General features: G+C 40.7%; 1 protein-coding gene across 1 annotated transcript in view; it reads right to left on the reverse strand.

Moving 5' to 3' along the window:
* VWA8 (von Willebrand factor A domain containing 8) overlaps positions 1-13857 on the reverse strand; it is a 279054-nt gene that overhangs the window by 260070 nt on the left and 5127 nt on the right. The window contains exon 2 of the mRNA XM_075065283.1: positions 3069-3146. Coding sequence (XP_074921384.1) covers positions 3069-3146 — 78 coding nt within the window. The remainder of the gene's footprint in view (positions 1-3068; positions 3147-13857) is intronic.

Consider the following 13857-nt stretch of genomic DNA (forward strand, 5'->3'; position numbering starts at 1 on the left):
ATAGGGAAAGAACAGAGTCAAAATTACTTCGATAAGTTTAGTATGTCTTCAAGATCACCATGGGCCTGATGAATGCATCAATAGATACCTCCAAGGAGCTGACTGGAGGAGATATCTGAGCAATTAGCAATATCTTTGAAAGTATCAGAGGGGTAGGCGCTATCGTGTTAGTGTCTGAATCTGGGTAAAAAGCAAGCCAGAGAATCCTGTGCACACTCTATTAACAGGGAAGTTGGAGTCATGACTTTCGTGGATTGAATTACCCACTTTGTCAGATGAACGAAGGTGGGTACTTCACCCACGAAAGCTCATAATCCAGCAAACGTCGTATCTAGTTCAAGGTGCCGCATTTGCAACATCTGACGAAGTGGTTATTCACTCCCAGTTCAAAAGCTCATGATCCAAAACCGTCTATTAGTCTATAAGATGCCACATATCTCTGCAAACTTTTATCTTTGAAAGTTCAGTTTCAGAAATACTTGAAAAGGCCAGATTTACAGTGCCATCTATAAGGGAAATAAGGACAGGCGCGAGGAATCAGAAGACCCCGTCAGCTTAGATTCTGTCCTGGAAAGATTAATACTTGCGAATTGATTTCTTTATTATTTGCACTAAATGAGGTGAATAAGTAACAGTCAGCACGGATTTTGCTTCAAGAAAATCATGTCAAACAAGCCTGAGAGCTTTCTTTGACACAGTAACGCCTTGGTGATGGGGGAGCAATAATGTGGATATTTGACGAACCATATAGGTAATTTAGTAAGGATTTTGATACTGTCTCGCATGACCTTCTCATAAACAAACTAGGGAAATACAACCTAGATGGAGCTACTATAAGGTGGGTGCATAACAGGTTGGAAAACCATTCCCAGAGAGTAGTTATCAGTAGTTCATAGTCATGCTGGAAGGGCATAACGAGTGGGGTCCCGCAGGGATCGGTTCTGTTCAATGTCTTCATCAATGATTTAGATAATGGCATAGAGAGAACACATAAAGTTTGCGAATGATACTACTCTAGGAGGGTTGCAAGTGTTTTGTAAGTTAGGATTAAAATTCAAAATTATCTGGACGAACTGAAGAAATGGTCTGAAGTAAACAGGATGAAATTCAATAAGGACAAATGCAAAGTACTCCACTTAGGAAGGAACAATCACAGTTGGACACATACAAAATGGGAAATGACTGCCTAGGAAGAGGTACTGCGGAAAGGGATCTGAGGGTCATAGTGGATCACAAGCTAAATATGAATCACCAGTGTAACACTGTTGCAAAAAAAGCAAATATCATTCTGGGATGTATTAGCAGGAGTAGTATTGTAAGCAAGACACGAGAAGTAATTCTTCCGCTCTACTCTGCGCCGATTAGGCCTCAGCTGGAGTACTGTGTCCAGTTCTGAGCATCACATTTCAGGAAAGATGTGGATAAATTGGAGAAAGTCCAGAGAAGAGCAACAAAAATGATTAAAGGTCAAGAAAACATGACCTAATAAGGAAGACTGAAAAAACTGGATTTGTTTAGTCGGGAGAAGAGAAAACTGAGAGGGGACATGATAACAGTTTTCAAGTACATAAAAGGCTGTTACAAGGAGGAGGGAGAAAAATCGTTCTTCATAACCTCTGAGGATAGGTCAAGACGCAATGGGCTTAAATTGCAGCAAGGGCAGTTTTAGGTTGGACATTAGGAAAAACTTCCTAACTGTCAGAGTGGTTAAGCACTGGAATAAATTGCCTAGGAATAAAATAAAATAATAATAATATAAAATAATAAATAATAATAATAATAATTGGAGATATACCTGTCTCCAAGAACTGGAAGGTTATTGAGTCCAGCCCCCTGCCTTCACTAGCAGGACCAATTTTTGCCCCAGATCCCTAAGTAGCCCCCTCCAGGATTGAAACCACAACCCTGGGTTTAGCAGGCCAATGCTCAAACCACTGAACTATCCCTCCCCCCGGCTGTGGAATCTCCATCATTGGGGATTTTTAAGAGCAGGTTGGACAAACAGCTGTCAGGGATGGTCTACTTAGTTCTGCCTTGAGTGCAGAGGTCTGGACTAGATGACCTCTCGAGGTCCCTTCCAGTTCTATGATTCTATGCCAAAAACAAGAGACACTATCCAATAATTCAGGCCTCAAATTTAGATTACAGAAAATAAATACATACCCATACAGATTTACCAAATCTAATAGAATTAAAATGTTGTAATTTGTTGTTATTGAAATGAGAGCATTTGTGTCAGTGCAGGACAACTGGAAACTGACTAAACGAAAGTGAAATGGACTAGTGCATTTTCATTGTTAAAATTGGGTGAAATGGAGAAGTAAAAGTACTGCACAAATGATGTAAAGTAAAATAGGATGTTTAGGAATTTTAAATGATGTAAAGCAGTATTTCTCAGCTGGTGGGCCACAAGGCATTGAGAGTTATTACAAGCTAAAGCAAAGAAATCTCACTTCCCTGCTCCCTGCACACCCTTACCCTTCAAGGTTAAATCCGCTCTATCAACCTCTCAATACACATACACAGTTAAATTATATAGGTTTATTGTTACCAATACATTTGTACTTTGACTTTTACAGTAAATATGTAAAAGTGTGAAAACATTTTACTTCAAATAAGGGATTGCCAACCTCAGAAGATTGAGAAACACTATTCTAAGGTATTAACAGTAATGAACGTGAGCAATTTATCCTAAAAGTACTGTAACATCGGGAGTATCTGAAGGAATGAGGTAAGACCATATTATCTAAAAATCCAAACAACTTTAATGCAACCACAGTCCTACCACAGCAGTGCCTGCCTCGCCTAGCACCACAAAAAGTCCACTGCAAAAAGCTTTTCCATTCTCATTCCCCCAGCTTCTCTCTCAAGGGGGATGGCAGGGGAGGGAGAATGTTAATTACAATTTTAATCAACCTCCTTCTAAAAAATATTCTCAGTTTCTTCTTTAAAATATTGAAGGATAAGTTAAGACATATTGCTTGCGTGAGAGTAAGGGTTTGTAGGACTGAGCTCCAATATTCCAGACACATTATACATTCACTAGCCAAAGGAAAGAAGTTTCTTACTGTAGTTCAGTGGCACAAGTTCCGGGCTCTTTGGTGTTTTGAGTTTAAATGACACATCTCCAATAGTAACAGTATCCCCTAAAAAACAAAGAAGAAATATTAAAATATACTGTACACTTGTTTTTGGTTTAAGAAACACTTCCGTAGACAGTACTTTCGTTGTTTTTATAGGCAGGGCCCTCTGTATTCCACAGCTATGGAATTCACTCTTTGCCGCAGAGCTGTGCTCCAGAATCTGAGCTTTCATCTTTTAAAAATTAATCTTCTAGCCCTCATGACTGCAGAACCTTGAAAATGTGACAAGAGCATAACTTAATGGAGTGGTGATTTTCCAGAGTATGTAGACAGCCTGAAACAACACCTCTGAGCTGTGCAAACTGACCCATTCATCTCAATCAGTGCCCCATCAACTCAATGGTTGCACACCTGCAGAATCTGGTGTCTTCCTAAGATGTCGCAAAATACTAAGGCCTATCAGCTCTTGTGAAGTTTTAGAATTGGTAGCTTAGTTTACGGTTATATTTTTCTGAGAGATTGGGGTAGCAAATATACAGCCTGCAAGTCAGAGCTAGCACCCAGAACCCTCTCATGAATCCCCAGCTCAGCCTATGTGCTTCAAAAGGATCCTGGTCACAGCTCCTTGTTTTCAGCAGCTCACAAGAGGCCACAGGGTACAAAAAATGTGTTAGCTCATTATTTTAACATGTATATAAAATGTCTGACATGGATTGTATATATTCAGGGTTTTCAAGTATCCCTTATCTATGATTATTTTAGAAGGTCTTTCTCCTCCTTTTTTGACTAGTTGATTTTTCCCACAAACCTTTTTCTAGTTCAAACAGTTCTTTTAGGTGTTTTTTTTAAACATTTTAAAAAGTTCACTACTTCAGATGTTTTGTGCCTATTTGATACAGACACATCCTTCCTTATTTTAAGCACCATTAGGGACCAAAGTATGCAGTGGAATTAGGGGACATAAAAATATCACAGCATGGAGGGATGAGAGCAGACTCCACAGAGGCACTTCTCTCATTCTTGCACAGGTGGGTGGAAAGGGAAGTGGGTGAAGCCTTCACTACACCTCTTATAGCCCCACAAAGTCACCAGCCAGCACAGCTAAGCTAGCATAGAGGGGAAAGTATTTGGGCCAGGTATAGAGCTGGCACAGATTATTTCCTCCTTGGAGCAAGAGAGGAATTAGGGATCATTTTGTGACACCTGAGGTTCTCCTTGGGCAACACCTAGTTGTACTGCCATTTACCCAGGGTCTGTGGCAAACCCATAAGCTAGTCCTTATTAATGGACTCTCTCTCAGGCCTTACAAGTTTTCCCTGATAAATTCTAAAACCCTAATTGTTCCCCTTGACTCTCTCAACTAGCATTAGCTCATTCTCCAGCTATGCTGCCTTTATCTTTTCCCAGCACCTCTTAATTGGCTATATTCTTGTTAAGATGCACTTGTCAATTTTCCATTTCCAGTACAGATTTGTATTTTATTGTCAACTTCCAGTTCTTGGCCAATCCCTCAAAAAAACACATTAGCTACTTCTCCTTACACTCTTCATTTCTGGATCAATACTAATGTAATGTGTCTGAATTATGATATTTTGTAGCATTCTTTCATGCTACTGTATTTTAGTACCATATTCCTCTTGCTGTTTCCTGAATCCTGGCTCCTAAGAAATGCTTGAACAAATCTAACATTCATTATTTAATACCCTTTAACAATCTACAAGAAGCACTATATTGATAAACAAAATGTGCAGTGACTCCACTTACATCAATATAATAGGTCAGTCTTTCCCTGTGGCTAGTTGATGGTCATTGTACTCATTTAAGCTCAGGATCCCTTTAAAACTTTCTCTCTCCGTAGGCTGCTATAAAAAAAATGTAGTAAGCCAGAACTTCAGGGCTGAAAATGACAACCAAAGCTCCCCTCCCACTCCCCTTATGTGTCTGCAGCTCTAACTTCTCTTGCTCACTGGGGTGATAATGAAGGGCTGAGCAGGCTGGATCCAAGTAGGTGGAAGACATCTGAAATTTCAGCAAATGTCCCGAGGGGTCCACTGCTTGCCTGAAGTTTCACAACCCCCTTCTTCAGGTCATCTTCTTAAATGCTAAAATTCCTCTTAAAACAGATGTCTGATTGTCTGCCTCAGGAATTTTGTGTCAATTTCTTTTCTCGCCCTCCCCCAGCCAACGAGGGACAAAACAAGTGTATATGACTAATTAGCTTCTAGCTTAAATTATTTACATTCAAGTTGCAAACATACTGTCTCTCTCCCCTATACACATGATTCGTTCAAAATACAGAAGGAATGAGACATGGGCTGAAAAGACAAGATGTGTGATACCAGACAAACAGCAGGTAAGTTAAAAAAAAAAACAAAAAACCCCAAACCAAAACAATTCCCCTTCTATTTTTGATGTTTTTTGTATATAAAAATAAGACACTATAAGCTTTAGGATCACAATAGAAACTACTTTTATTTGACCATCTTCTCACCAACAAAAGTTGGTCCAATAAAAGACGTTACTTCAGCCACCTTGTCTCTCTAATGTCCTGGAACTGACACAGACACAACTACACTGCATAAATAGAAACTAGAGCAGTTTTTTGGGCTACCTATTTTATTCACCAAGCAAAGCAAGGCCTTACACTCAACTCGATGGCATTTCACTGTTTGTCTGTCTTTCTGTGACATGATATATTCTGAAAACCACATCCTGTCATGGACTGTTCTAGGTATCAAAGAGCAGAGCCTATTGATTTTGATAAAATCAGAAAACCAGAAAAGCCTGAAATTCCATTAAAATCAGGCCCATACAGTGCCCATTTGGTGAAAATGGGAAAACAGGAAGGTGGAAGCAAGGGACATACAGAGCTCCTGGCATCTGGTTAGCAAACACAACAGATTTAACCAGCTCTGTAAAAAGAAACAGTCAATGATATCCATTAACACTGTCCAGGTTACATCCTCCTCCCCATCTCAGATCTGCTCATGATCACAATGGAATTAAAAATGATGATACCCTGAATGACTTATCCCCCAGACAGAAAGAAAATAAATAATTTTACAAATTACAAATTGTGGGGAAATGTAGGAATGCAAGGAGCTCCTGGTGTCTGCAGTGAGCTCAGCCTACTGAAACAACACAGTGTGCAACTCTAGTCTAGGTTCTTCTATCATGCTTATCTCTATGGTACATATACAAAGGGACCTCACCTGTCCTTCTAACATCATCAAGTATATTATTAGGGTTCCATCTACTGATACACTATTTTTTAAAAAATTACAAACCTATACTATGAGCATTCTAAACTTTCCCTCTCCTTATACTACCCCCATTAAAAAGGAGTTAAAATACTACAATGGCACACTTGTGTCACTGTAGCGCTTCAGTGTAGACGCTACCTAGGCCAATGGGAGGGATTCTCCCATCGCTATAGGTCATCCGCCTCCCCAAGAGGCGGTAGCTAGGTTGACGGTAGAACTGTGCCATCGACCTAGCATTATCTACACTGGGGATTAGATCGATATAGCTACATCTCTCGGGTCTGCATTTTTCACATGCCTGAGGGACATACCTATACTGAAGTAAATTCCTAGTGTAGACCAGACCCTAGAATTAGCATAGATGAAGTCTTGAAAACCACAGCTGAACAGACAGCTTTAAGGGGGAAAATGCTAGTTTAAAACTGAACCTTAACAATAGCTAAATAGCACTTTCCTGAAGCTGTGCAGTTTTTAACTTTCACTCAGACACCGCAGAAGTGTTGGAAAGTGAGCCTTAAAATAAAGATTTTGCTTATCTTGAGATAATTTAGCTAATAAAAATGTGACAACCCATGGAAACTAACACCCTCTATTTTTCTAGAACTGCAATTTAGACTGGATAACACATTTAATACACCCCTATTTCTACAAGAAGTGACAAAATCCATGTCTACACTATGGTTGCTACTGCAGCCGTAGTATAACCCCATAGTGCAGACACAGACTACAGTTTCAGAAGGGGGTTTTCCATTGCCGTAGGAACTCCACCTCCTCAAGTGACAGTAAATAGCATTCTTCTGTCAACCTAACTGTGTCTACATGGCGGTTTGGGGTCAGCATAGCTGGGGTACTCTGGAGTTTAGATTTTTCACACCCCGGAGTGCTGTACATATGTTGACCTAAGTGTTAAGTGTAGACAAGGCTGATTATAGGTTCTTCAAATGATCAGAAGTGGTCAAGAATTAAGTCTATCAGTCAGAATATCAAGCCCATGCCTAAACCCACATGATAACAGAATTTCATGCAGACAGCTGTCCACCCATATGGATCACAATCGCAGGACTGGAGACCTAGATTTACATCTCATTTAAAAGCTCTTATATTACTTTGATATTTTTTCCACCCTATCAAATTATTTTTCCTACAAGTGTTGCATAAAGAGCTATTGTTATATCTATTTTTTAAAACTGTGAGATCCGAAGGCCTGATCTACACTTAAAATTTTAGATTCACATAGCTACATTGCTCAGGGGTGTGGAAAATCCACAAATCTGACTGACACCCATCCCAACCTATGCAAACAGAAGAATGCTTCTGTTGACCTTGCTATCATCATTCAAAAAGGAGGCATTCCTAAACAGACAGAAAACCCCCTTAAGTTGCAATAGGCTGCGTCTACACCAGGGGTCGGCAACCTCTGGCACACGCCTAGCCAGGGTAAGCACCCTAGCAGGCTGGACCAGTTAGTTTACCTGCCACATTGGCAGGTTCGGCCAACCGTGGCTCCCATTGGCTGTCCCAGGCCAATGGGGGCAGCAGGAAGCTGCAGTCAGCACATCCCTCAGCCCGCGCCACTTCCCGCATCCCCCATTGGCCTGGGACGGCGAACCATGGCCAGTGGGAGCCGCGATCGGCCAAACAAGCCGACGCGGCAGGTAAACAAACAGGGTGCTTACCCTGGCGAGCCGTGTGCCAGAGGTTGCCAACCCCGGTCTACACTTTGGGGTTATGTTGGCATACTCTCATACACAACTGTGGTACGAGTCATATATGAAGACAGATAAATAGATATCAGGGGTTCTCAAACTGGGGGTTGTGACCCATCGGTGGTCACAAGGTTATTACATGGGGGTCATGAGCTGTTAGCCTCCACTCCCAAACTTCACTTTGCCTCCAGCATTTATAATGGTGTTAAATACAAAAAAAGTGTTTTTAATTTATAAGGGGGGGTTGTACACATAGGGGGTGTACACATGCTGTGTGAAAGGGGTCACCAATACAAAAATTTGAGAAACACTGGATTATATCTTAATTACAATTTTTAAAAAAGTAGCAGAAAATAGTTTTTCCTACATTTTTCTATTAGCTACTCTTTATGGTGAAATAACACATCATGAAAAACAAAAGAAATAAAATTTAAAATGGCCATTTTAAAACAAAGAATCCCCTCTATAATTTTAGACTCCTGTCTGCAAGGATGTATATAACCTTACTCACTGTGAGCAGTCCCACTGAGGTCAGTAATATTATATATATAATAATTCCAAGTACATATGTCAGCCTTTGCAGGATCGTGACCCTAATGAGACACTGGGAGGTTTGAAATGCATTTTTATTGGGTGGTTGAGGATTCTCTCTTTTGGACTCTTTAGGTCTGAAATTATATGTTTACCATACTGAAAAAAGTGATCTCAAAATACCTATAATTCAGTCTTATATAAAATATTCATTCATCTTCTCTCTTCAACTAATAGCACAAACACATTTAAACTGTGGTGTTATGCACTGCTAACACTAATTTCTGTGTGATTATACCACATCTGTTTGAGAAAAGTTCAACAGCTAAATTACATCTGTATATATATTTTTAGATCCTCATTTCATGATAAAGAGAAGGAAAGGAAAATAAATGCTTCCAACTGATATCATTTACAAAACACCTTTACAAAAGGACATGTAGCGGAGAGAATGGCAACTCATCCTTAGAGATCCAATTTAAGCTTGAAAAGGGTAATGGTATTGTTATTAAGAATTTGTTTTTTCCTTTTCCTCAGCCTTTTTGAATAAATTATTACAAAGTACAGCAAGCATGTATTTTGAGTTAAATGCATGATTTTATAGTTCTGTGCTTGCATTTTGGCTTATGCATTGTAGTCTTTAGTTATAAATGTATTCATGCTCGCAGGTCTGTTCTATACACATCTGAAGGATAATTGTGGTCTTGGAAGTACTAGGGGTGTTTTGTTTTGTATTTTTATTTACTTGTACCAGGAAAACAGTATCACAAGCAAAAGTTTGTTCCACTGCTTCCTTTTTTTAATTTGATTAAGTTAGCTCTATAACCACTGCATTAAACAGTCTGCAGAGTTGGGGGCTACTTGTTAGCCAATAAGGTACCTACATCGAAATTCTACTAACGTTTCAAAAAAGTCTCCCGCCTTAGCAACATTTCTTCAAGTGAGAAAGAATACTCTTCTGGACAAAATATGTGGTGCCACATTTTCCTCTAAGGAAACTAGGGTGACCAGACAGCAAGTGTGAAAAATCAGGATGGGGGTAGGGAGTAATAGGAGCCTATATAAGAAAAAGTTCCAAAAATCAGGACAGTCCCTACAAAATCAGGACATCTGGTCACGCTAAAGAAAACACAGTGCTGACTTTCAGCATCTAATATTTTCATATTACATAATGTAATTTCCAGTCAACAGTAGCTGTGTTAGAACCAGAGAAGTTCTGATGGGTTTTGGCTAAGGCTTGATTTTCTTCTGTGACCTGGCATGGACTAATTATTTTCTTCACTATTTAAAGTCTACAATGTCAATAAAGACAATATATATTTGTATTTACCCTAGGATTGATTACAGAGCCAATGATAAAGCAAGCTGAGCTTCAAAACATCAAGTGTCTTCTCTTGGAGAACTAACAGGTACTGTTATATTCCTTTTTCTCCCCCTTTCTGAGCATATTATTTCTGCATTGGAATCTTCTCTGGACACCTAATAATCATTTATGGGATTAAAGAAACCAGCACAAAGTAGAACTTTTTATAATTTGAAAGCATTATACATCTTGACAATTTGTGAAAATAGTGTGCACTGTTAGTATGGAATGACTGACAGTGCTCAACTGTACACCTCTTGTGATAAATCAGTTTAAATATTTTTAACACTTGGATAAATAAACTCTGTACTTACTGTGTATACCTTAGTTTTGCTCTGTATTTGTAATGAGTTGTGTAAATTGGCTACAAGAGATTTTTATCAAAAATATTCATTCCTACCAAAAAATGAGTGGCCTTCAGCTGTGTTCTCTGAGGCCCCCAATTGAGAGGGAATTCTCTGAATCTTAGGGATGTGGAGGGAGTACATGCCAGCTGCTTTATTTTTCCAGTAAAAACATGAATTTAACGGCCAAAAATTTTCTGGCTCAAAGAGGATGATATCCTGGGCTGAACACTTAAGAATTGTCCTGTTCACCATTTAAGTAGTTGGCACTTTCCACTAACGTGCTTTATCAGTGCTAAGCTGTCCAGACTTGTCAGTACTGTAATATGAAAATTAACTTAGTGTTTCAATACCAAAATAAGGTTTTCAAAGTACAGTTTGTTCAAAGTGGAATATCCAAGCTGTCAACCTATTTTTAAATGAGCTTAAACATCAAGCATAATTGATCATTAGTATATTTTTAGTGACACAATAAAAGAAAATAAACCATGTCTGAAAATCAAAAACTTATTAAAAGAACTTGCTTTTATTGAAAACTAGTTGAAACACCCTTCAAAATTCACCCTGGCAATTCTTATGTGACTTTTAAGAAGAGTCCTTGTAGAGTGCTTGAATTAGCTAAAGAAGTTCGACTTCAGGACAACAAGGTTTATGTATTAACCCAAAAAATATTTGCAAAACAAACCAACAAACAACCGTGGCTATAATTATTTACTAGATATCAGAAGTTAAATTTAAAACAATTACCAGATTTTGAATCTCACAGCCTGTACTGAATTTTACTCAAAGAGAATGGCCAAGAAACCGTGTTTATTAAGCGTTAATAGCCTGTTGAGCTGTGCATTGCTATGTCTACACCGCACACCCTACAGCGGCACAGCTGTGCCCTGAAAGGTATGCAGTGTAGCCGCTCTTTGTTGGCAGAAGAGGTCTCCTGCTGACAAAAAATTAAACCACCCCCAATGAGGGGTGGTAGCTTTGTTGGCGGGAGAACATCTCCCGCCAACAAAGCACTGTCCACAGCAGAGCTTTTCCTCAGTAAAACTTTTGTCGGTCGGGGTGTGTTTTTTCACACCCTTGACCAACAAAAGTTTTCCCGACGAAAGTGCAGTGTAAACATAGCCTGTCTTATTGTCCTAATCCTCCAAAAGGCATATAAAAACAGAGTGGCACTTTGTAGCTTGCATGGTCTGAGCTCACTGTACACACAAGCATCTCTGCAATTTTCCCCACAAGCTCCCTGTGTGCCACCCTCCTCATCTATTTCAGAGACTCCCTGCAATTCCCCTACTCCCATCCTCATGCCAAAGGCTCTGTATGCACCCCAAAAAATTCTCCCTTTCACCAGGGCCGGCTTTAGGAAATGCGGGGCCCAATTCGAACACTTTCAGCGGGGCCCTGGTAGGGATGACTTAAAAAGAAAAAAGTGTAAAAATAGGCCTTCCATTTCTTCCATGTATTATTTACTTTCCATAACTATATAAATAATAAAATTGTATATTATGTACATTGCATCATATATGCTGTTGATTGGTTATTAATGACTGCCATTTCAAATGTGTAGGTCCCCGCCACTCCCTGAGGGTGTGCACATGTGTGGGTCCCCGCTGCTTCCTGCCCCCCTCATTGAAGCAGGTGTGCAGGTTACTGGCCTGGGAACTGCAGGGCAGCAGTGGACATGGGGCTGGTTGGAGGCAGGGTCTGGCTGGAGGCAGGGGAGTGCGGAGCGGGCTGGCTTCAGGCAGGGCCACTGGGGGTGCAGCAGGGGTTGGCAGGGCTGGAGATAGGAGTATGGGACTGGCTGGCTTCAGGCAGGGGGGTGCAGCAGGGGTTGGCTGGAGACAGGGCAGGGTGGGTAGTGCAGGGCTGGTGCCGGCAGGGGTTGGCTGAAGACAAGGCAGGGGGTTTGGTAGGGGCTGGCTGTGGGCAGGGGGTGGAGAGCTGGCTGCAGGCAGCGGGGGTAGGGGGCAGGGCTGGTGCAGGCAGGGCAGGGGGTGCAGCAGAGGCAGCTGGAGCCCTGGCTCTTTAAATAGCCCCCAAGCGCCCCGCTATCCCAGGGCTCTGGGGGCTATTTAAAGGGCCCAGGGCTCCCCTGCTTCTACCCCTCCCAGGACCTTTTAAATAGCTGCAGGACCCCTGGGGAATGCATGGGGGGCGGCGGGGCTCCGGCGGCTATAAAAAGGACCGGGGTGGCAGAGGCAGCTGGGCGTTTCACCAGAAATCAATAGGATTTTTCCCATTTTTGTGTAGAACATATCCTGCAATTTTGGAATTGATCAGCTGTGGTGTTCAAGACTTATGGCCAGACACACAAGCAGAGAAATACTATCAAATTGAGTGCAGGCCTCACTTCGCTCAGCCAACCAAAAGGCTGCACACTTCATTTACTCATAAGTTCAGCCAACAAAGAAAATAAAATTCTTTTTAAATTTTCATCACCACCACTTCACTGAAGAAAAGTAACAGACTGTTATACTCTACGGGCTTGGAACATGCAACCTGAATATAAACATTCTCAAATTCTTGGACTTTATTCAAGAAATCAAATAATAATCAGAATATAAGAACAGCTGTACTGAGTCAGACCAATGGTCCATCTAGCCCAATATCCTGTCTACCGACAGTGACCAATGCCAGGTGCCCCAGAGAGAGTGAACCTAACAAGTAATGCTCAAGTGATCTCTCTCCTGCCATCCATCCCCACCCTCTGACAAACAAAGGCTAGGGACACCATTCCTTACCCATCCTGGCTAATAACCATTAATGGACTTAACCTCCATGAATTTATCCAGTTCTCTTTTAAAACCGTTATAAGTCCAGCCTTCACAACCTCCTCAGGCAAGGAGTTCCACAATTGACTGTGCGCTGTGTGAAGAAATTCTTTTATTTGTTTTAAACCCTGCCTGTCCATTAATTTCATTTGTGCCCTACTCTTTGTAATTAATAAAAGGAAAAATAAGTAAGAAAAATAACTTTTTCCCCTTAAAGATCTACTTCTCCACTATCAAAACTGCATGATTTTATACCCAAAAAAAAAAACCTGCCGCTATCATATCCCCCCTTCAGCTCCTCTTTCCAAGCTGAAAAGTCCAGCCTCTTTAATCTCGCCTCATGGACCGTCAAAACCCCTAATCATTTTGCTGCCCTTCTCCTGACCTTTTTCTAGTGCCAAGAATATCTTTTTTGAGATGAGGATGAACCACATCTTACACAGTATCAAGATGTAGGTGTACCATCGATTATATAAGGTACAACGCTTTTTAAAGATTCCTAACATCCTGTTGCTTTTTGACTGCTCGGCACTCGCGTGGGCATCTTCAAGAACGATCCAGATGACTTCAGATCTTTTCCTGATGTATTGTAGCAAATTAGCCCATCAAGTTATGTATAGTTTGGTGGTTATTTTTTCCAATGTGCATTACTTTACTTATCCACATAAAATTTCATTTGCATTTGTTGCCCAATCACTACGCTTTGTAGATCTTTTGAATAGTCTTTTCATAGTCGCTTGGTCCAATATCTTGAGGATTCAGTATCATTGCCAAACTTTCCACCTCCGTTTACCGC

The sequence above is a fragment of the Chelonoidis abingdonii genome, chromosome 1 (genome assembly GCF_003597395.2).
Source record: "Chelonoidis abingdonii isolate Lonesome George chromosome 1, CheloAbing_2.0, whole genome shotgun sequence".
NCBI lineage: Eukaryota > Metazoa > Chordata > Testudines > Testudinidae > Chelonoidis > Chelonoidis abingdonii.